Source organism: Amblyomma maculatum, chromosome 1, assembly GCF_055883805.1.
Source record: "Amblyomma maculatum isolate TAMU_Amacu chromosome 1, ASM5588380v1, whole genome shotgun sequence".
Taxonomy (NCBI): domain Eukaryota; kingdom Metazoa; phylum Arthropoda; class Arachnida; order Ixodida; family Ixodidae; genus Amblyomma; species Amblyomma maculatum.
In genome coordinates, this window is record NC_139344.1 from 113,301,509 (window position 1) to 113,325,731 (window position 24,223).

The 24,223-nt window shown below is 46.4% G+C and overlaps 1 protein-coding gene and 1 non-coding gene across 2 annotated transcripts in view; both read right to left on the reverse strand.

Moving 5' to 3' along the window:
* LOC146203519 (nose resistant to fluoxetine protein 6-like) overlaps positions 1-8,935 on the reverse strand; it is a 99,295-nt gene extending 90,360 nt beyond the window's left edge. The window contains exon 1 of the mRNA XM_084588821.1: positions 8,163-8,935. Within this exon, the coding sequence (XP_084444947.1) occupies positions 8,163-8,583 (421 nt within the window). The 5' untranslated portion in view covers positions 8,584-8,935. The remainder of the gene's footprint in view (positions 1-8,162) is intronic.
* Positions 90-162, reverse strand: TRNAS-UGA (transfer RNA serine (anticodon UGA)). The gene has a single exon. It is a non-coding gene; the product is annotated as a tRNA-Ser (tRNA).
* Positions 8,936-24,223: the final 15,288 nt, after the last annotated feature.

A 24,223-nucleotide genomic window follows, 5' to 3' on the forward strand; every position in this document is an offset into this window, starting at 1 on the left:
TTTTAATGTTTACTTGGATAATCACAGAAATTAGTAATGTAATCTGTTTAGGGGAAAGATAATTAAACAAAGTAGAAGAAAAAACAACGTGCCGATGGTGGGAACCGAACCCACGACCTCCGAATATCACGTCCGGTGCTCTTCCAACTGAGCTACATCAGCCGCTGTCCCCCCTACTACTTGCTTGGGTATTTATGTTGTCTCTATACGAACCTTGAGAGTGTTCACCAGCGCCACCCTCAACCATAGCGGCGGACGTGGAATGTCCTTTGTTACCGCCAGCGCCACGTAGAACGTGATCAAGAGCGAGGGCGAAAGCTGTGCTAGAACTCTCTTACGCTACCTATGGCTTCAAGACTGCCAGAACCGAGACCCCCGTAAGCTACAAGCAGATCAATTAAGGGGAAATGAGGGTGCTCGTTATAGTACATGAAGGAAAGAAGCCAACAGTCGGCGAGAACAAGGAAAGCGTTGGAGATGGTACTTTATGTATTTTTTTTTAATGTTTACTTGGATAATCACAGAAATTAGTAATGTAATCTGTTTAGGGGAAAGATAATTAAACAAAGTAGAAGAAAAAACAACGTGCCGATGGTGGGAACCGAACCCACGACCTCCGAATATCGCGTCCGGTGCTCTTCCAACTGAGCTACATCGGCCGCTGTCCCCCCTGCTACTTGCTTGGGTATTTATGTTGTATGTATACGAACCTTGAGAGTGTTCACCAGCGCCACCAACCATAGTGGCGGACGTGGAATGTCCTTTGTTATATATATATATATATATATATATATATATATATATATATATATATATATATATATATATATATATATATATATATATATATATATATATATCTTGTCGAAACAATTTATGCCATGATACGAAACTTGTTTAATATAAACTCCGTACAAAATCGATAACCTCTCATATTTCAGTCCAACAGACTCTTGACCCAGGGAAAATATAGAGACATGTTTATGGTGTGGTTTATTAGGAAAGAAAATGGGCTGTTATTAGTTTTCATCTCCATCATAAGCCAGAATACACCCACTGCAATATTCATGCCTGTTCTGTGCCAGCTGCAAGCCCCTTATTCCAGTAAACTTCCCAATCTCATCCGCCCACCTGACTTACTACCGCCCCTTACTACGCTTGCCTCCTCTTGAAATCCAGTGTGTACCCATAGCGACCATCGGTTATCCTCCCTTCGCATTACCTGTGGTCTTGCCCAGTGCTTGAAGTCTAACTCCATCAAAGGAGCGTCTGTAATGATTCAAACACACGTGGAAAGGAAACTAAAGAGGGAGAGAGAAAACGACTGGTGCCTCCTTTGAACATCGTTTTATACAAAAGGCAGAAATTATTTTCTTCTTCTCGGGTTTTAGAAAATATGTTAATGACCTCTTATCAAAACTGAGAGATCGCCGGAACAACAGAGGAGGAATTTTCCGACAACTATTGACAAGAATAAAAGATGGCAGCCTGCTTCGTATTCATGCAGTCCTTATACATTCTAGAGCAGAGGGATCTCAGACCCCTCTTAAATAGTGGTGGGGGGTGTCAGACCCCCCGAGACCCCCCTGACTTTAAGCCCTGGTCTTGCCCATATTCATTTCTTCTCGATTTCGACTAAAATGTTAGTAACTCGCGTTTGTTCCCAAGACTCTAAAAATAACGCTCCTTCTTTTGCATCATCATCATCATCATCATCATCATCATCATCATCATCATCATCATCATCATCAACCTGACTATACCCACTGCAGGGCCAAGGCCTCTCCAATATTTCTCCAATGAACCCGGTTCTGTGCTAGCTGCATCCACCTGATCCCTGCGAACTTAACCTCATCCGCCCACCTAACTTTCTGCCGCCCCTGCTACTCTTTCCTTCCTTTGGAAGGAAAGAGTTACCCTAAGAGTTGTTACCCTAAGCGACCATCGGTTATCCTCTCTTCGCACTACATGTCCTGCCCATGCCCATTTCTTCTTCTTAATTTCCGCTAGAATGTCGGTAACTTGAGTTATTTCTCTGACCCAATCTGCACGCTTCCTATGTCTTAATGTTACCCCTATCATGGGTTGTCCTCAACTTAAGTAGAACCCTCTTGATTAGCCTCCACGTTTCAGCCCCAGAGGTGAGTACAGGTAAGATGCAACTGTTGTATACTTTCCTCTTGAGCGATACCGGTAAGCTGCTAGTCATAATCTGCGAGTGCTTGCCAAATTCGCTCCATCCCAATCTTATTCTTCTTGTTATTTCCTTTCCGTGGTCCGGATCTGCGTTTACTACCTGTCCTAAGTAGACATATTCGCCTACTACTTCCAGTACTTCGCTACCTAATGTAAACTGCTGTTCTTTCCCGAGGCTGTTGAACATTACCTTAGTCTTGTGCATATTGATTTTTAAGCCTACCTTTCTACTTTTCCTGTCTAGGTCATCAATCATTATTTGCAGTTCATCCCCCGAGTTGCCTAGCAAGGCAATGTCATCAGCAAATCGCAGGTTACTGAGGTATTCTCCATCTACCCTTATCCCTAACTGCTCCCATTCTAAGTCTCTGAATACTTCCTCTAAGCAAGCTGTGAATAGTACTGGAGATATTGTATCTCCTTGCCTAACGCCTTTTTATACACCTTAGGATACACCTTCTTTTGTAAGTGTATGCTAACTAGTCCACCTTTTCCCCTGTTAATGCTTACACAACGAGCAAGCGTTACACACTGCATCTCTGTGTACATGCTATCATCTAGCTGAAGAGAAAGAAAGCTATCAGGGAAAGAAATAAGACCACAATTCAAAAACGTTCAAGCATGAACATACATTTTTGTTACTGACACGCTTGATAGAATTTCGAAGCCTCCCAGCCCTATTTTCGTCAATACAGGGATGGACAGAAGCATGTAATCCATCATAGGGCACAGAGTAATGCGATTTGGTCGCATCGATAGACTTATTCGATCGATAGACTCTTTTTTTTTTTTTTTTTTTTTGAAGTAGAATGACGCCAAAGTCAGCCTTGGCTTCATAGCGTCTTTTATCGGCCAAATTGTAAAATTCTAAATGAGAAACGGTTCATTTATGTATCCCAATAATATTTTTGTTTGTTTTCTTTTTCAATACCGCCAACTTCGCCCTGCGAGATCGGTGCTCTTCGAGAGTGAAAAGTTGTGCTCTGGCGTTATAAAATCACACACCATGCAGCTACACAGCCCAGTCAAGCCAGCAATGGCCACAGCCATTTCGTAACCATCTTTTTTGTGTGTGTTTGTTTGCCACGAACAACCTGCGGATCACTGATTTCGTTCAGGATTATAAAAAGCGCAAAAAGACTTTTGGCAGTGGGAGGTGAACATTTTCTAGCAAATAGGGGGCACTATAAACATTTCCCCACTTTTCTTTTTTAGATTGCGTTCTTATTTGCAGCTACACATGAGGGGCCGTCATTGATACACTAGTTCCTTGCAGCACTATGGAATCTAGAGAAGAGCCAATCACGAGAGTGCATTAAGCGTGCTTCATCGCGCCCTGTCTGCGCATCGTCTGCTCACGCAGCACGCATATATGATTGAAAAAAAAGTATAGATAGATGTGGTCGATGTACAAAGCCCTGAAAGTGGATTCGGAAGCTTTAGAATAGCGTTTTGCGTGGTATTACGCTGTTTGTCCCGTGCGTACAAGTAGTTTAGCATGCGCTAATAAATCCACGGCAAAAACTTTGTCCCAGTGGTGTCATGTGGTTACTAGAACTGAAACCAATTTTGTAAACGAACCAACTTTCTTCTTTATGCCTATAGGAAAGGCAGAATCATCGCTCGAAATGAAGTAACCTGAAAGCTCATGGATGTTGCTCGGGTGAGATGAGGAGAAACGAAAGCTCCATGCGCGTTTTCTCATCACTGAATACACTGAAAAGCACAGTAAGAACAAGAACGAGAGTAGTTCACTCCGAGATGAGTTCACTCCGAGACACCCTGCTTCGAAACGCGCCGCCATGCTGACAACGCGATTTTAGCACACGCAGGATCCTCACACTCTAAACTCTGGAATGCCCCAGGACGCGGGATCGAATCCCAGCCTCGGCGGCCACTTTTCGATGGAGGCAAAAAGCAAGGCACCCGTGTGCTGTGCGATGTCAGTGCACGGTAAAGAACCCCAGATGGTCGAAATTTCCGGAGTCCTCCACTACGGCGTCTCTCATAGCCTGAGTCGCTTTGGGACGTTACACCCTACAAACCAACCTAAACTCTGGAAAATAGCGAAAGACTTAAAATAGCGTGTCACGAATGCGCACATTAAAATATATTATCTCATATGTTTTTATAACCATTTTACAGCGGTACCTAATTTCGCAGCGTCCAGAACTTCACTGTGCACTTATCGCAGCTTTGGTAGTGCTGCATGGAACTACTGAGATTGAATATAGGCCAACGGTATGTCAGTGACTGAAACAGACACCCGAGGTTTCTTCAGTAAGCATAGCTCAGTATCGCATAGGTTGCGAAGAGTGAGCAAAACAACAAAGGTACTCGTATTACCGAATTGACATTATAAGGACGTATTACGTATGCTTCAATAGAAGACGCTGTGTATCAGGCGGCGCAGCAGCTGTCATGTGGGTCTGCAAAGGAACTGCGGGACCATATATAGTGCTACGGTGGCGGGTTTCTTTGATGGCCTTCAAGGGCCCCTACCTTAAAGTGTACAAAACGCTTGGCACTATTTTTGCGATCAAAATAAAAAAGATGCAATAAACGCAAATCTCCGCAAAAGTTAGAACAGCAGTTATAACAGCAGAACACTCTGCACGGAGCTTTAGACGTAATGACAAGAGGAATCTGGAACAGTCACAACTTGAAACAAGGGTGTAGTTCTTGCACTTGGTCTGATTAAGTACGCGCGCAGGTGTTCAGCCATCCTTCTGATAATGCATAAAACCCCTCGTACCTGCATGACGCATTGGTTTCGGGTCACCGGAGTTCTTCTAATACCCCTGTCACACGGTCATTTTCAAAGGCGATTGAGTCGATAGCCTTCGAGATTTTCAATCGCGACTGAACTCGAAGGAGTTGTGCCGCTGCTGCACGGCAAAATCCGAAGGCGGTTGAAATATTTCTGGAGTTTGGCGTCAAACTTCTATAAATGGAAAATAAAATATAACTGTTGCCATTTTTAGTAACTGCAGGTTTTTAGTTGTTATAAAGGACCCCTTTTTTTTTTTTTTTTTACGCCTTGACGTTCGTACGGCTCTGCTTGTCATTGCTTGCTTCTCTCAGCAATGCAGGTTACAGTGGTAGAGAGTACAAATATAAAGCGCCTTAAAAAATAGCTGTGCTATTTTTAAATTATTATGCACACTAATATTTTACCGCATAAATTAAAGATATGAAATAATAACACTTGTTCCTGTTTTTGTATCGTCAACGCGCTGTGCACGAGAGGACGCGTGGACCTCCTCGGGTCAACGCTAGCAACCTTGCGCGACGTTCGAAGGCCTTCGAGATCTCGATAGAGTTCTGAGCTGCTCCGCTGACTCGATAGACTATCGACTCAATGGCCATTGAAAACGCCCGTGTGGCAGTGTTCGAAGGCCTTCGAGTCGATGGACAATCGGTTCGAGGGCCTTCGAAATGCCCGTGTGACAGCGGTATAAAGCGATAAAATAATGTTAAGGAGAGTGAGCAATGAGTTCACTTTCGCTTGTCGCAGCACCATTTGTCACCAAGATGAGTACCGAGCTATGAAATGCGTGTATTTTATGAACGCGTATTTCGTGAACGCGTATTTCGTAAACGCGTATTTCGTAAACGCGTATTTTCTGGCGCAATTTGGAGAATGCTGAATAACGTGCAACAGATATATGTTCGAATGCAGTGATAGCGTCACCAAATTGCCTAATCTGTCCCCACCATATTACAGTTCTGCTGCAATTTTGATCGATTGTTCATGGACTAAACCGGAGAAAAGAGAGAGAGTGAAAAAATACGGGTGCAGTATATTTGAGGAACTCTGGTCATTTAAAAACGCCGTTACGAGCGGTATCGTGCATGTTCCAAAAAATAAGTAACAGATTGCAATTAGAATTACTCCAGCTGAAATGTAACTCATTACAGTGGTCAATAACAGCCCTAGAAAAGCAACTGAGTAATTACAGGACAGTTATCGATTGCGTTACCTTTATTCGAAGTTTATTGCCATGACACAAACTCGCTCAAGCAGCAATGAACTTGTGCGGTTTGCTTGAGTTTTTCTTTTTTCTTTTTTTTTCAATAGGAGGCGTCTTTCAAATGTGTTGTCGCTGATTTTGCAACGTTTCCTCATGAAGACCGCAGCCGCTACATTAAGCCCTATCTCATACTAGGTGCTAGAGGGAAGGGCGGTGGTACACCATGCGAACACTTTGCGCAGTGTTCGCAACAATTGCGCAACGCTTTGACGCCAGTTTATGCGTCTTCTATCAAGCGCCGCGCTTCGTTGTTGGCGCTGCGAAAGAGCGCTGCAGGTAAGGCAGCTAAAAAGCTGAAAAAAAAAATCATTTGCAGGTGTTTCCTTTGGGGACACCAGACACGAGAGAGAGAGAGAAAGAGAGAGACGGCAGAGAGGTTAACCAGGAAAGCTTCCGGTTTGCTACCCTGCACTGGGGAAGGGGGATGAGGAGTTTAAAGGAGAAAGATAGAAGAGAATGATAGGAAAGGTAAGGCGGCGAGGAGCACAGTCACAGTTTCTCAATCAAGTTCGTGTCTCTCATGAAACACATAAGTGCTTTGAAGGCTTTGCCGTTAGACGCCTTCTGCGGCCATGGGCCGAGGATTTTCTCCTCTGTGAAAGGACGGCTGTCAAGATGGTCCAGAGCCGAACGCAGCGCATATCTTTCGCTTGAAAAAGCAGGGCACTCGCAAAGGAGATGCTGTGTGGTCTCTTCGCAGCCGCATCTTTCACAGTTAGGGCTATCCGCCATTCTCATCACATAAGCGTATTTTTTGGTGAATGCAACACCGAGCCACATACGGCACATCAGTGTTGTTTCGCGCCGCCCTTTGTTAGGGCGGCGCGACTTACTATAATACACGACACGACTTACTTAATACACATACCCTACTTTCAATATTCGTAATTTCGGGTATATTTTCTAACGCAACAATTAACAAGAAACATTTGCAGTCAAGGAAATAAGTTTTTCTTTTAGTAAAAATTAATTAGCTCGGCGCGACTTGTTTGAAGAAGCATCCGTGCATAAATGGCGCCAGCTTCAGCAAGAACGAAAGCCGCGCAGAGCGCAACGTGCCACGAAGCCATGCGCACCATCGTGCGGCCGAACAATTTGACGCAGTCACATCGTCACGGACACTTCGCCCCTGTAGCTTTTTTCGCAAACAAGTAATTGATCACAATGAATGACATAAAATAATGGAATTGCCCAAAACATAAACACTTCTAAAAGTAGTCAATTGTTTACAAATCACACCAAAATGTAAGTAATTACGAGCAAACAATTCTGGCTCCTAAGAAGCCATTTCGAAGGCGTCTTGCCATCGCAGAAAACAAATAAAACGAGCGCGCACGTTTAGAGTCAAACACGCAATGACTCCCATATGCACGTTGCTGGGAGTTATTGCGCGCTTCACTCTTCGAAATAATTGTTTTTTCTAAAGGAAGAATACCCAGTAAAAGTACTCTTTTTTTTTTGTATAGAAAGTATATTGAGACACCCTGAGGTTGACAATATTTAGCAATAACGCATTCTATTTACGACGCTTGACCATTGTTTCCAAAAGTGAACGATCAGCGCTAAGTTGTGGAGCGTACCAGAGTTCAGGAATTGCTAGATGGTAGGAAATAACTTTAGAAAAAAGCCTAGCTTAACTCCCAGAGCTCTCTCTATAACTTCAGAAATCACTGTGAAAGCGATGTAAACGTTACATCTGCGGGCTGGCAAAAAAAAAACCTACTCTTTGAAAGTGTGAAATACACGAGCTCGGTGAGATTCGCATTGCCCTATTTAACAGTGTCGCTTTTGTGCCCGTGTATTTGGCGTTACCAAAAAGTATACAATTATACCAACTCTCCAAGCTTGAAAAAAAAAAAAAGAATGGCAGCGGCCAATTGGGGGAGGGGGCTCTCCCTTGCAAATATCAGTCATGCTTTCGCCACTACTCACTTTGCAATGCCCATGTCTTGAGTTGCCGAATGGCAAGAAACATCTTGAAGTAGGCCGCCTGGCACTCGGTCGAAATCTCGGCCTCCGATCCCAGCCGCACCAGGTTGGGGAAGAGTATCTTGAAAAACGCCTCAACGCGTGTCTTGAGGCGCCCCTCCTGGTCCTTCCACTGGCGACGGGCTACTTCCATTTCGGTCTCGTTGCTGTTGTCGTCCCCATGTTCGCGTGAGTGTGCTCCCAACACCACGTCCTCGCCATTGCTTTCCTGGGTCCGAAGTTCTTCGGGTGCAGCTGGCAGTGAAGACTCCGCTCCACACTTTTGGCACCACAGCAAGCAGCACAGCAGAAGTGCCATCCACAGCGTCAAAGCCGTGAAACAGTAATGTCCTCTCCGATACATGGCAGCTGCTCGCATCTCCATCACTGGCGGTAAACTTTCGCTTCGCGTCTGCCGACGTTGCTGAGACGTTTGGTGACGCTAGGAGAGACTTTGTTCTGGCTGCGGTCGTAACGACCGCGTCACTCGGCTGTTGTCGTACGTACGCACAGAGGCAACTCCTGAACTAAGATAATTCACTGTAACGATCGCTGTATGACAGGGATTACGCTAGGTACAGGTGCCCGAATAGAGCATACAGTTCGATCTGTAGGCCTGGCACGACAGCAGCTAGCCGTTTCGGCTGGTCCCGACCGGGGGCTATCGGGAGTGAACGCTGGACGAGCACAGCGGACTGAGGATGCCGGAGAGAGCTGTCGGGAGCAGCCGGCTCGCGCTTGTGCGGTGCCAAAGGTTTTCCCTCCTTTTCGGACGCGCGCGCGGCGTGCAACAAGCGCTGCACCCTTTCCCCAAGCCGGCACAGTTTTCTGGTCGGCAGGAAAGGGAGCCGCCGGCACAGGCATCGAAGTGGAAGGGAGAGAAGGTGATGGGCGACACCGCACTCTCGCTCCGCGCTCACTGCAACGCAACGGGTGGGGACCACGAAGGTGGTTGACGCATGGGTCGCGAGGATTGCTACACGCCAAATATGCTGCCGGTGAATACAATGCGAGCGCTTTCTTTCGCGTGGAGACATCGCGATATCTAAGCGTCCGGGCGAAATTTCCCCGTTACATCGATGATGTCAAGGACGCAACAACTATTTCATGTTCTGTCGCTGGGGAGCCTTTGACATATTTACCACCATCGCACGAGCCGAGAACAAAAGTAATACTTGCCTTACCCCTGCGGGGGGTCGCCTCCTTGGCAATATATTGGCCTGTGTAAATGCTAAGTCTGTTTGGTTGCGTGTCAGGCTCTGGGAAGGTACGCCACTATTCTGAGCCGAGACTCACGCGCCGCGAGACAGTCAAACTGTTTCATTTTCGCTAGTCATAGCGAACAAGCTTGTAATCCTATACACGTCTGTAATACTGTGATAGGTACATAAACCCGGCTGGAAACTTTCTATATCATCTACTCGCAAAGAGGATAAGGCTCACCGTCTCGAAGTTCGTCGTCAGAGTAAATATGTTTAGTTGCGACCTACCTAACGTTCATATTTTTGTTTCAACAAAGCTTCCACCGGTGCCGTATATAGTTGCAGCTCTGCTGGAGACTAATTGTTCTGTGGACCCTACAAGGCCGTCTCGTGGGGATTTCCGGCACACTACTTTGCACCAACTACGTTTCTTTCTCAGCACCGCTCTAATGAAACAGTGGCAAACTTGGCACAGCAGTAGGCTTTCGCAGAAGTGCAATGTGACAAATATTAGCACTTGAGTCTACCCACCTTCCCAGAAAGTTCCTCAAAAACAACTGTGGCCATGTCGAAGTTCTTTTTCGTCTTTTTTGTTTGTTTGTTTTTCAGTGGAGGATCTACGGAGCAGTCGAAACAGACAGCATACCCTTTTTTGAAAACAGCTCTGGAGGTAGCAGCCTCAGGACAGTGTCACTCAACTCCCACCAATTTGTTGTAGGATAATAACTAAGATTAAGGAAATTTTCTCTGCCGGAAAAAAAGAAATGTCTCAATGTTGATCTTACGAACGGTTACTGGCAGTGTTTTGAAGTGGCACTCACAACAAGGAACACTACACGAGGCTTTTCCTCTCAAGCGTAACCAGGTACGTCTACGACGGTGTTCGGATGACATTGGAACAAGGAAACAGAAACAAATGCGCTTCACGGCAAATTTTCGAATACATGGCGCAAACTTTTGTGCATGAACTGCCTCACTTGAGCCATACGTGACACATCACGGTGAAGCATTGATGAGTCAAGTTGCCCGCTCTAGTGTTCATGGTTGCTACAATCTGCTGGGATGTGTCTCAAAACTTAATTCGTGGATTTTTCATACCGTGCAGAAGCACTGCTTCTTTTTTTTCCTCATTCCTCCAGGGCTTCTTAACAAAGTAAATTAAGTTCTTACCGCGAGAATGCTTTTTTCATTTCGTCATCATTTTTTGCACTTGAACGTCATAACCACTGCGGCACCCCGAGCGCATGTTTTTTTATTTCATTCGTGCCAGTTAGAATTCATGCAATAATGATTAAATACAGTCGAGCATGCTAATTGAAATGCTTCTAAAATGGGACCAAGCCATATTTACCGACATTAATATGTATGTACTCGTTACAGGCCTTTCAATGCTTTATATAACGCTTTAGTGTTCCTCTTCACGGTGATATTCTATCGGTCGGTTGGCAACGGGCACAACTATTATTCCTGACGGCTCCATTAGCAGTGCGGGCGTTTTCATACACGTCTAATGTGCATGTAATATTCATGTCGATACCTGACGTTTCTCTCAGAAGGTAAGATTATATTCAGCTACGAACCTTTTGAAAACACAGCATCCTATAGCTCAGTGGTAACTAGAAAAGCATTTTCATAATTTATATGTACTGAACCCAGATAATGGACATAATGTGGCTTCTAATAATCGTTCCTTTTTTCTTTTTTTTTCTGCCGCAAGCTTTAACGCTGCCGCGGGAAGGCGGTAAGTATTTAAACAAATATTATACTACTACCGAAACGCCTATCATTATACTTACAGAAGCGGGCTCCGAGCTTCCGGCTTTTTAAAGCTTCACGGCCATACTGCAATGTCCATAGATAAAATTGCATCCTGAACTCAGCCGGAACAGAAGTTCACTACAGACTTATGTTAGAAGCCGCTTACGTACCGTTTTGCTCCGCAACCTAATAATTCAGGTCACCGGCTCTGCTCTCGCCCGCGGCGTTCAGCTTTCTTTTGGCTTTCCTTCCAAATGGAACGGCACGTGTAAAGCCCTGCACTCAAAGCTCACATTTTCTGCTTATTGCTTTAATTCATTATTTCTGACGTGTCTATTTCTCCCAGGTCCTAAATTCATACCTATGCGAGCGTCCTGAATCTGACAATCTTGATGGCCTACTGACGGGAAACCAAGTCAGCACGTTCTGGGTTCAATAATTATCTCGAGACAATTGCAGTCAGAAATCAGCCGTCGTTACTGAGACTGGCGTTAGCAGCTTCTCTACAAACTATGCAAAGCGTCAAGTTACTGAACAATTAGAATGCGTTATATCAATCGCTGTGGCCTTCTGTTAAGTATCGCGCATTAAAAAAGAAAAGGAAAGTTTTACAGCTGAGTTCGACGGGCACAACATCGATTCCGATTCGAGCTCTGGTCTAACTCAATGATGCCCGAGAGAAAAACGGCGAGTTTTAAGTAAACTCGCATCTTACATATGAAGTGCGTTGCCTTAAAATCAAAGGTCTCAGGTTGTTACACTCCTTCACTTCAAGGAACAGCCGCGAACTACATCTGCGCAAGACAAAATGACAACCTGCTGTTGCTGCCTTACCCTTATTCGCTGACCAAGGGTGTCTTGACTCTTATCAGCTCCGTGTCAGAAATGACAAAATGTTCAACTCAACGATACCTACGAAAATAAAGACTCTTTCAGACGTGTAATTGACGTCATGCATTAAATGATACAGGCTTTTATCACGACCAGTTTCTCTCGTCTATTAGTGCATGTTGCTTTCTTTGGTAGCGACTACAAAGCTTATTGTATCTTCGCAACTGCTTCGTAAGTAACAATTTAAGGTTGCTTCAGGAAAGTGATGAAACATCAATTTTGAATTTGTAGAGCGCTTTTCTACGCTGTATTCATTATTACAACAATAGCCTGATCAGTAACTTTGTCCGGGCTGAACAGTGTAGGCGTGGTAGTAGGTCGCAACCATAATTTTCCGAGTTGGCCTGTTGACCAATGAGTACGTTCTTGGAGCTGGCGCCCTTTCCTGCGGTCAGTTTTTCCAGGTGGGTGGATGGGGGGGGGGGGGGGGGAGGGTGCGATTAGCGGGGGTAAAAACTTTCTTTTTTATTGTGGCTCAGCCAAAACGAAGTGATCTTCGTTTATTGTTTTCTTTTTCTGCCTGCACCTCTCTCCGCCCTCCTCCCGCAACATGATGCGGCTGTCCGACAGCGTTCCCGGGGGCGCATTCGGAATCTCCGTCCGGCTCTACTTCTCCTACTTTCTCCCCTCACTCTTCGTACCTCTTCCCCGCCATGGAAAGAAAAGGACAGGTACCTAAGGTATTTCCTCTAATATCACAACCCCGTTTTCCCTCTCACACTCGTCGTGAGACCAGACCCCTACGACGAAGAATGACATTTTTTTTTAGACTTGTCATGGGCCAAACTTCTTCAACACTCGTCGAGAACGGTCACGCAGCTGCGCGTATCGCTAGCAGCGACGTTTCACAGCCTAAAAGCTCTCACCAACTATGCTCTAGCATTCCTGCCGCTAGTGTGCCTTTTCCCAAGAACTGACGGGACACGGTTCCTGACCCCCAACTGTCTACGATAATGCTTGTCGCAGCCGTCGCGCTCGGATCCTCCTGTGCATGCGGGTCGTCAGACGCCCACCACCTGCAGCCGTGAGCTTTAGGCGTTGAAAGCTCAGGACAGCAGCTCGTAGTACATTGCACCCCCAGCGCCTCGACCTCTCCCCGAAATGCAAACATTCCACACGGGCTGAAGTTCGCGCGTCTGAGGAGGCGATGCTTAGAGGAAAGCCGATGCTGTCTGAGCATGTTTGAGCGACAATTCACGCGGCACGTCGGCACGGCGATGTCTTCAGCTCACTTTCTTAGCCGCTTATTGATAACGGCGACAAGTGAAGCGAGAGGCCAGGTTTCACGAATGTACGAAACAAGTCCACCCTTCTACCTCAAAGTAAAACAAAGCCTCTGCAATATATTCAAGTAATCCTGATGAAAACCAACTAAGCGACCTCCTAATTTTATGGCTGATGCTAGATCCCACATCTGAATTGTCACAAGGCTCATTTTTAACATTACTTATGCGCAATAAATTTGAGGAAGCGCTGTTGAAACTAACGCTTGCTCCAGGTCTCGCATCCACATAGCTGCTCAAGTTTTGAAAGATAAAGAATGGTGATAACCGTGGCCCATTGCTAAGCCAGGTGGCCGAGCAATTTCAGGAAGTGAGATGTGCTCGTAATAAAACTGTGTAAAATAGCTTTCTTCTTAAGTTTCTCCAGTTTTGTGAGCAAATATTAAATGCGGTTTATTTTGACCTATTCACCAGGTGAGACGCATGTAGGTTTCTCTTCGGTCGAGATGATAAAGCTGTGTTTATGGTGGGTGCGCCCGATGCAAAAGTGACAAAAAAAAAAAACTGCAAACAAATTTTCCTGGCGTGCATGACTTCCATTCTCCTACGATAAACTTTACCAGATGTATCGTATTATTGACTTTATTGTTCCCTATAAATAATTGATTGCCCTACATCTCTCAGCTTATAGCGTACTGATTGGTTGGTTGGTTCACAGGAAGGGAAAGGCGCAGTATCTGTCACACTTGCTCTGTAGACACCTGAACCGCGCCGTAAGGAAAGGGAGGAAGGTGGGAATGAAAGTGGAAAGAGAGAAAGGGGAGCCGTAGTGGAGGGCTACGGAGTAATTTCGACCACCTGGGGATCTTTAACGTGCGCTGACATCGCACAGTACACGGACGCCACTTCGTTTCGCCTCCATCGAAACGCAGCCGCCGTGGTCGGTTCAAGCAATCTTTTTAGGGATTATATACTTTCTTAATTTAGGGCTCGCGCAGCGCACACGGCGGTTCTTTCATTTACGCTTATCCCTGCAGAAAGGGACTTAGTAAAATCTTGCCTCGGTTCTCTGCATGCTGCCGCCAACTAAGGGTTTGACGGCATTTCCGGAATGTAACGCTGTGAATAGGTTTAGAAAATCAGTGTAGATTATGGGTTTTTGACGCTGTGATTTACTGCCTATGTCAATTCAGCCTATAGACATTTTGCCCCGAGCGAGGAGGATGTCAAAACACCTCATCTCTGGACTGTTGCAAACCGGTTCTGCTACTGCTTCCACCGTGTTGACGTCGGGTGCGCACAACGGCCCTGCGAGCAGTATGGCGACGCCCAGGGGGCCCTCGTTGCAAAGTTCCATGGCTGCACAGACAGTATAACAAGTATAACATGCGGTGCCGAAAGGAATACACGCTCGGCAGCCCTGTTGCTTTTTTTTTTCTATTTACCTTCCAGTTACATTGCTTCAGAAGTAATTGCTGTTCTTGGGATGTCTTTCTAAAAATATGCATTATTCATGCATTTTCTTGTTATGCGATGTATTCTAATATGAGTGCGGTTTTTGCTTTTTATAAAAATGTGTCAATGTGAAGTCACATAGAGTGAGAATCCGGCAGGGGATCGCGTCCTGGGGAAATATCGGGAAGAGCATCTAGTTTTTCTCTTTGTTGTCACTCATCCTGGAAGCCGAGTAGCGAAGGCCTGATTTAGTGGGGTCTATGGATGAACGGTTTATTAACAAGCACACTTTGTAACAATGACGTATCAGGTGTTTCTGTAGGGACCAGTAGGATTGGCTGCCAGCTGCAGCCAATGATGAGATCCGGTCGCCACTGAGCCCGTGATGCAGTAGCTTTCCATGGACGTTTGAAAGCCACAGCTGCGTCACCGAAAAACAGCGACCAATGCCAGCGGACCAAGTAGATCCTAAATTACACATCCATGATGGGTCCTTCTACAATACAAAGCCAAGGTCCAGTCGTTTTAAGCATGGGGGCCCTGCAGAATTTCCTTGGATTCGAGGACAAACATTACGCTAATATTCAGCATGCTTTCGAAAGATTTAGGGCGTGCTGCAGCAGTGATACAAGTCGTGGACATTTCGTTATGTTCGTTTATGCGAAGGGTTCTCAAAAAATTTCGTCTAAGCTGCATTCTGCTTCCAACGTTCGCAGATGGCTCAAGCGTATATGCACAGGCTAGGCGAGAACAGCGCTGCACTCAACTACTGCTTGGAAAATAAGCCCCCCCCCCCCCCCCCCCCCGCTACTAGGAACGAATTTCTGCACAAATTCTCGGTAACCCGTCCCATCAGTCGTACTTAGCCTGGCGGCCGCAAGAGGTATGCGCTACTGGAAAAAGGTCAATTCACAATTCATTCTCAACGTTAACTCTACCCGCAAAAAAAAAAAAAAAAAAAAAAAGGAAAAATAAATAAGAGAGAGGGAGACAGGAAAGTTATGAGAAAGAAGGTGACCTAGAAAGAAGTGAGAGGGAGAGGAGGACAGAAAAAGGCAGAGCATAGAAAAAGAAAAAAAAAAAGAAGTGACTACAGTTTCCCTCGCTCTGGTCATCCTGGGACCACCCGGACAAAAGGCAATACGTTAAAATGCAAAAACAAAAAAGAGGGAGGGGGGGGGGGGGGGGGGTGTTGAAGCCTCAAGCGATGACCGCATGAGGCGAAATACCTTGCGACGACGACTGGTGCGCCCCGCACGAAGCGAAGGGACTCGGCGACAGAGTGACGCGTTTTCAGTGTTGCTCTGTTACCGCCACCTCGTCGTCGCTCAAGGGGTGTACAGTTACGCTAGTATCCCGTTTCTAATACTAAACAGCACGATATGAAGGAGCACTGAACAAGGGTAAATGGCGTACGCCCCAGTTCGCAGGTCGAGCCAACGTTTCGACAAGTGGACTTATCTTCGTCTGGGCAAAGCGATCATCACTGGCAGGGGTTTAAATATGCTTTTGCTTCCGAAGAAAAAAACTGGGGAGGGGAAAGTGGGTGAGAAGAAAATAGGTGTGAAGGAGTGGGGAGGGGAGGATGGGTGAGAAGAAAGTAGGTCATGAAGTACGATAAAACGTTAACGAAAATTCTGGTAACTACATTGCGATGTCGACTTGCAAGAAGTGACTTTCTCCCGCTCCTTTATATAATTAATATCTATAGCCGCACTAGCCTTTCTTTTCTTTTGTTGCCCTGCTTGCGATGCGTTCATGTTTGCTCTGATCAGACGAAGCGAGCGTCTGCAGGTTTTTCGCTCGAACCGGACAAGGAAAACAAACTTCACTCGCAAAAAGGCTAGAACTGAAGTTGCGTACTCAAAAGCCTTCTGCGATTGGTTGCCTCTGTTAACGGGTGACAGGCGAAATTTTCTGGTTTCGTTGACTGGTTTATCGGGCTTGACGTCCCAAAGCGACGCAGGCTATGACAGACCCCGTAGTGGAACTGGAGTGCTCCGGAAATTTCGACCACCTGGGGTCGTGCACTAACATGACACAGCACACGGGCGCCTTGCTTTTCGCCTCCACCGAAAAGCGGCCGCCGAGGCCGGGATTCGATCCCGCTTCCTTGGGAACAGTAGTTTAGCATCCTAACTACTGCGCCACCACGGTGAGCAGGCAAAAATGTCTAAAAAAAGAACCAGAACCTGAACGACGCGACGAGCGGCAATGCTTTAGCGGCCCTCAGGTCACTGCGCGACGCTATCGCGTGGTGCGGTTAGCGCTTTGTGGATGAGGGGAAGTAAAATTGGTTGAAATAGTAGATTAGAAGCTTTGTCTTATTGAATTTAGTGACATGTTAATGACACTTCTACCAAACGCCCCCATGTTGCTTTCTCTGCCGTGCCAGGTGTTTACTGCAAATCTAACCGCATGGATTAACCGACAAAATAATGGTAATCTTCTTCTGACTACACTCACTCCAGAGCAAGGGCTGCTCTGAATACCCCTCCGTTTAGCCTTCTTCTCTACCAATTGCGCCACCCGCAAACCTCCTAATCTCATCCACCCATCTACCTTTCTGCCGCCCTCGCTACACTTGCCTTCTCTTGGGATCAATACAATACAATACAATACAATACAATACAATACAATACAATTTTATTCCAAACAGCATATTACGTACATGTCTGAGGTGAAGGGAGAAAAAGCCGCGTAACAGCGGCTTGACGATGCTCACAGTCCCCTAAGGTTGCTCAACAATGACATTGAATATTAGTAATCACAATATTAAAAATAAAAAAATGGATTCAAGACATGCAATAGATGTTTAACAATTTCAAGAATGGAAAGACAGCTGCGACTTGAATTTTCTCCCTCATTTCTGAAAGGCTAACAAAACACAGAAAAAGCATAAAACAAAGAGGACAAAACTTAACAAACACGAAAACTTACGAAGACGCTACCGAAGCATTTCAGACAGTCTCTTGGAGGGTGTGAATAAGGTTATTTCTAGGACGAAACCAAATTCATTCAAAGTAAAGGGTAGGGTATAAATTAGAACTATATATATATATATATATATATATATATATATATATATATATATATATAAATTTTTTAAGCGGCCAAGTACGTTAAATGCTCTCGCATCATATATATATATATATATATATATATATATATATATATATATATATATATATATATATATATATATATATATATATATATATATTGTTACGACCGTGCATCCGCATTTGCGCGCTCTATTGTTCGCCTGTGGGCATGGAAAAGTATTGTGAATATGTGGTGATGGTCCAATGGCTCTAAGTGAGCCTGTTTCCAGGAATCCTGTTTTGTAAGCCTGTTTTGCTTTGTGGACACCCTGCAAATGCCAAATTGACCCTGTCAAGAGAACGTCTGGAAAAACACAAAGAAACGTCCCCCTGCGGGAAATGCAGGAAGTGCTTTCTTTCTTTTGCTCACCCTTCCAGTCGAGAAGCCCTATCGTCCAGTGAGGAATGTCTACTTTCCAAAGGAGACGACAGAGTGACATGTCCGCTGACGTGCAGGACAAGAAAGGAGCATGACGCATACAGCCATTAAGTGATTTCCCAGGAATGCAGGAAAGATTTGCAATTGTCGAAAACGGACAATGCTGGGAGCGTATGCGGCGCCCACGTGCACTTGGGTTTCTGAGAAGTAAACCCACTTGTCAGAACCAGCCTGTGGTTTCTTTGCTGAAGAATAGAAATGTACCTCCTCTCCTCGCCGTTCCCAAGCTTTTCCCGCCAACAAGTGATCACGCCCAACGAATTAATGCCGGACCAGTCAGTGCTTCAGACCATCAGTGCAGTGATGTGTTCGATTGGATGCCGATATCTGAGGGGCGTGCCCTGGATTTGGTTGGTCAGCATCTTCAGAGAGGGGCTGGACATAGGGGGTTTTAAGGACGCTGCAGAGCACGAAATGTCGCTCTGGGCCCTGGGTAAACGGCTCATCCAGTCGCTTCTCGCTATGAACTCTCAACGCTTGCCATTTTGCTGATGTACCCTTCTTTTTCGTGTAAATAATCTTGTAAATAAGTTTCTCAAAGTGCCATTAAACCTGCTTGTACATATTTCACCAACTTCGAAGATTCAATCCTACTTCAACCCCGAGTCTCTGCACGCTACCAAGTGAAGGCCGGGTCGACATAGCCCCAGCGTCACGACAATATATATATATATATATATATATATATAAATATATATATATATATATATATATATATATACCGGGTGTCCCAGCTACTATATATATATATATATATATATATATATATATATATATATATATATATACCGGGTGTCCCAGCTACTTGAACCAAGGGTTACAAAATAATATATTTTAGGTAGGTCAATAAAACCAGTAGCATACAACTGGCAGTCGCCTTGCGCACTACAGAATTTTTTTTTGTTTTGCAATTACTTTTTTTTTTTTTTTAAGTCGATATTTATTGCCTCAGGGCATCAGTAGGTTATGAGATGAAGGATGAATAAATGATTAAATGAATGGAAAAAGGTTGGCTGATTTTATGAAGTCCAGAAGTGAGCGATGATGAGGTCCCTGCGTCCAAGTGACGTATGAAGCAGGATTGGTTGCTGAAAGGCCAGCTATTCTCAGGTGCCGGAATCGTGTTGGCTTGAGTGCTGGGCAGTCCCACAGCAAGTGGTGGATGTCGGCCTCGACATCTTCGTTGTTACAGATCGGGCATCCTGGGCGAGGATATAAGTGTTGGAAGTATGACCACGTCCTAGTTACAGCTGGTGTAAGGGCAACACCGACCCGGATCCTCCTAAGCGCAACCTCCTCTGCACGGGTGAGACCGCGGGGAAGGGATATCGCACACGGAGGGATAAGTGCACGTGTGCGGCGCCGGAGGTGCTCCTTTCTTGACAAAAGGAGGGTAGCGTCGTCGACTTCGAGAAGCTGTGGGATTGATGCGTCTTGGTTCACGAGGCGGGTTGCAAAATCAGCTTGACTTTGGGAAGGCAGCAGATCCCGTGGGACCCACTCAATGCGTATTGACTGTGGGATGCGCGCCGCAAGCTGGTGGATGTCCTGGCAAATTTTAGGGCAGCGGCTGACACGTCGGAGCAGACGTACTGCTTGAAGTGCGTCAGTGCGGATTACAATGTGGGCTGTAGGGAGCATGGTTATAGAAGTCACGGAGCAGAGTGCCTCTTGAACTGCCACAAGCTCAACGCAGAAAGATGTAAGTGGTTCCGAAAGCTGAAACGTAGTTGTCTGATTCAGGCTAGGCCTCCGTGGACAGTGGATTGCCGTTTTGGCTTCACAGCCTTGCAGGCTTCCATCTACGTACACTACTACGGAATCCTGAGGCAGGTTAGCATCTTGCTCTTCAAATCTCTGGCGTAGCAACGATGCAGAGTTGGCAGACGTCGGTCTGCGGATGTCAGTTGGCTTGTTGTCTCCTAACTGTATAAATTTCCAGGGAGGGAGAACTGGCGTAGGTGGCTGAAGAATAATGTGTGACGTTGCATACGCCCTCAGTGCTTGCGTGGAATGTGACAAAGTGGCCTTGAGTCTGCGAGCATCTCGGCGCTGCTGCACCAATTCATCGATGGTGTTGAGCTGCGCATTCTCCTGTAACGCTACGACCGGTGTGATTCGTGGAAGGCATGTTATGGTCCTCATAGCTTCTCGATTTAAGGCTTCAAGGCGATCCCATTGTGCCCTTGTAAGATGCTGGAACTGGGCCTGATAAACAATACGGGGCTGCAGAACCGCCCTCACTAACTGGCGTGCAACAGACGAGCCAGCGCCACCCGTTTTAGGTGCAATTCTTCTTATTAAACTTATAGTTTGAAGTGCTTGCTTTTTTGCCTGAGAGAGCCAAGCAGTCGCTGATCCTGATTGGTGAATTGTTAAGCCCAGAATTTTCAGGCTCGAACTTTCTTGTATTGGGGTGCCTGATAGAGAGAGACGAATTGGATTTGAGGCAAGTTTACGGCGTCCCCAGCGGTTGGCGACTGACGTGTATGACGTTTTACACACAGAAAGTTGAAGGCCAATGGAGGAGGCGTAATCAGAGGTTACGTCTAATGCTGACTGAAGGGCGGCCTCTTGAGTGAGAAGATCATGGTGAGTGCTCCATACCGTGATATCATCTGCGTACTGCAAAAACTTGATTTCAGGGATATCATGTAAGCGCCACGCCAATGGGATGAAAGTAATATTGAATAACGTCGGAGACAATACTGATCCCTGGGGCACGCCACGTAGTGAAACGAATGAACCAACAGTGTCACCGCTGAGACGTATTGCAAATTTTCGTCCATCCAAAAATGATGCGACAAAAGTGCGTACTCTCGGAGGGAGATGGAGCATGTCAATGGCATTCAGGATTGCAGCATGACTGATGTTGTCATATGCCTTTTCAACATCCATTGCTAATATGGTACGTACATCGCGGCTGCGGGTAGATGACAGAACTGCTGAGGCCAAGACAGCCAACCCGTCCTCTGTACCTATGTATGGACGAAATCCAATTTGAGCAGGGTGATAAAAACCGTGCTGTTCAAGCCACCAAGAAAGTCGTGTGGCTAGCATTTTCTCTGCAAGCTTGCAAAGCGTTGATGTTAAGGAGATTGGTCGCAAGTTGGCGAGGTCCGTTGGAGGCTTCCCAGGTTTGGGAATAGGGATCACGACAGCGGTTTTCCAGCTCTCGGGTACGACACCATCAAGCCACACTTTGTTTATGGTGTCTAGTAGTTGAGGAAGTGCAGCAGTACTGAGGTTCTTGTAAACCTCATACTGAATTTTGTCCAGGCCGGGCGCTGTTTTCCGTTTCGCATCGTCAATTGCAGCCAGCAGCTCGCACATCGAAAAGGGGCTCGCAATTCCATCTGCGTCGGCAGCAGATGGTAATTTCCATGCGTCTGCAGGGATACCTGCCAAATTAAGGTTTACAGCTGAAGGAGGCAGTATATCGTATTTTGGGAAAAATTTTCGAGCAGCTTCTTTGGCGAAATCACCCGGCGACAGATTAGCCGCAAAGCATGCTGTTGCTGCTGCGTCAGTAGAACGACGACCATGTTCCATTGCACGAAACGTTCGCCATAGTGAGGCATTCGATGATTTATCAGAAAATTGTTCACACCATGCATGCCACTGGCGTCGCGATAGATCGCGTTCATATCTCCGAGCCTTCGCGGTGAGATAATTCAGTCGTGTACGTGCCTGCCCCGAAGTAGGGTCTCGTGTAGCAGCCAGCTCAGCTTGACGGCGGGCTGCCCACAGGTTAAGCAGGCCGAGATCTGGTGCCGGTCGACCTACATCAATCCAGGTAGTAGTCGTAGCGCTGTTTAGTGCTCTTTGTATACGGTCAACAAGGAGTGACGGCGAATCTGAAGACATACTGTCGAGACATGAGCGAAAGCTGTCCCAGTTTATCACAGAACATTTGCGGCGTAAAGGGCGGAGGCGGGAGGAATGGAGACCGATGAGGATAGGGTGGTGATCACTTCCCCAGCAGTCCGGCTCCATGTGCCATGAGGGAGTTCCTGCGCCCAACCACCACGTCAAGTCTGGAGCATAAGCAGCACTATGTATGTGACGCACAGGTCGTGTTGCTGTCCCAGGGTGATTAAGCAGAACAAACAGGGCATCAGTGAAGGCGTCCCGCACACGCCTACCACGAGGGCTTGCAGTCGGATACCCCCAATCTGGGTGAGGGGCGTTAAAGTCGCCTCCGACTAAAATTGGACACCCGGGGTATTGCTGACGAACACTTAATAACCAGCCAAGATTAATACGGGAAGAGGCGCCTCCAGCTGGTCGAACGTAATAAGAAACAAGAACAACTGTTCCTTTCAGAAATTTCGCAGCAACTGCTACTACCTCTTGGTATGATGTGCACCAGTTTTCGAGAGAAAGGCGTACATGAGGAATACTCGTTTCGACATATATCGCCGCCTTTCCCGGGGGAGAAGCAGTCTGCACGCGACGGTCGGTCATTGAAGGGGACACGTAGCCGCTGAAGCCAGGAATAGATGGCAAGGCGTTCGTTTCCTGAAGTAACATAGCCCACACCCGAAGCTTGTTAAATCGCAGTCGGGTCCTGAGCTCGGCAACCTTCGTGGAAATGCCTCTACAGTTCCACTGTAGTACACCAGGACGACCGGATTTCGCCATTTTTGTGTGCTAGTCCAAGCGCTGTAGTATCACAGATGTCAGGTTGGATAACTGGTTGACCATATAGCGGAGCAGCGATGTTGCAGAGTTATCATTGGGCGTTGTGCTACACTGGGAAGAGGCAGCAAATGGCCCTGTTGCGCGGAATGAAGGCGGTTGTGTTGGGCAATTACTAGATTTGGCGGTTACTTCTGCAACTCGCCGACGTCGAGCAAGCATTTCGCGGTGTTGTCGGAGCTTAGAGACCTCTGCTAAGAGACGATTGATTTGCTCATCCACTACAGCCATATCGTCGTCTGGTAGATCAGTACACTGCTGTATTGGCTGTTGTCGACGGCGTTTCTTGAGCACCGTATCATTAGACTTTGTCTTAGCTGGAGGTGCATTCGAAGCGGGCTCAGGAAGCTCTGGCCACTCGTCATCATTCCACTGAAGAGCTGCAAAGCGATTGGATGTCTGCACCGGCGTCATGTCCTCTATTGGCCAACGCTTAGTGTTCCGAAGACGAGCCTTCTGCGTTGCCTTTTGCTTTGTCGGACAACTTGGAGATGTTATCTCGTGGTCGTCCGATTTGCAGAGGCCGCATCGGTACGTAACTTTTCCTTCAGACGCACCTTCATCGGCAGTAGCAAAGGGGCAAGATTTGCGCATGTGCCCTGCCCGAAAACAGTTATAACAGTAAACCACACTCGGTTTATACGGCCGTGGCCTTAATATGCAGCCGTAGTAGTACAGACAAGCTGGGAGTGTCGGAGGGCCTTGCAAGGTGATCATGCAGGAACGCCCCTTTCCTATGTGTCGGGCCTGTATGACTCGGTGCGTTGGGCAGTACAGCTCACGTTGAAGGATGGTTTGATCTTCGTTTATGTCGACGTTGTAAACAACGCAACGCTGCAAGTCGGAGCCTTCAACTAGATACACTTGCACAGGCACTGAGATCTCACTTGTGACTGAAATGTAACTAAGCGTTTGGACACGTTCCACCGCAGTAAGTGTCGGGAGCCACACAGCTATAGTGTTTGACTTCTTCCTTGCCGTGAAGCCCCGAAAACCTCTGGTTCCGAGACACGCGTCCAAGTTGGCCTGGATGATCCTGTTTGGTATATCGGTGAGGCTTTTGTTGGCAAGAGATTTAATCGCCACTTTATAAGATGACGATCCCGGTGTAGGTGCAACCTGGTTTTCGATAGTTAAACAGGAGCGCTTTCCTTGATAGCCACCACTTGCCGAGGACGAATTCGGTTGATTATCTTCGGAAGGACGCTTGTGAGGCGCACGGGTGCTCGTTGATACGGATGGTGGAGCCGAT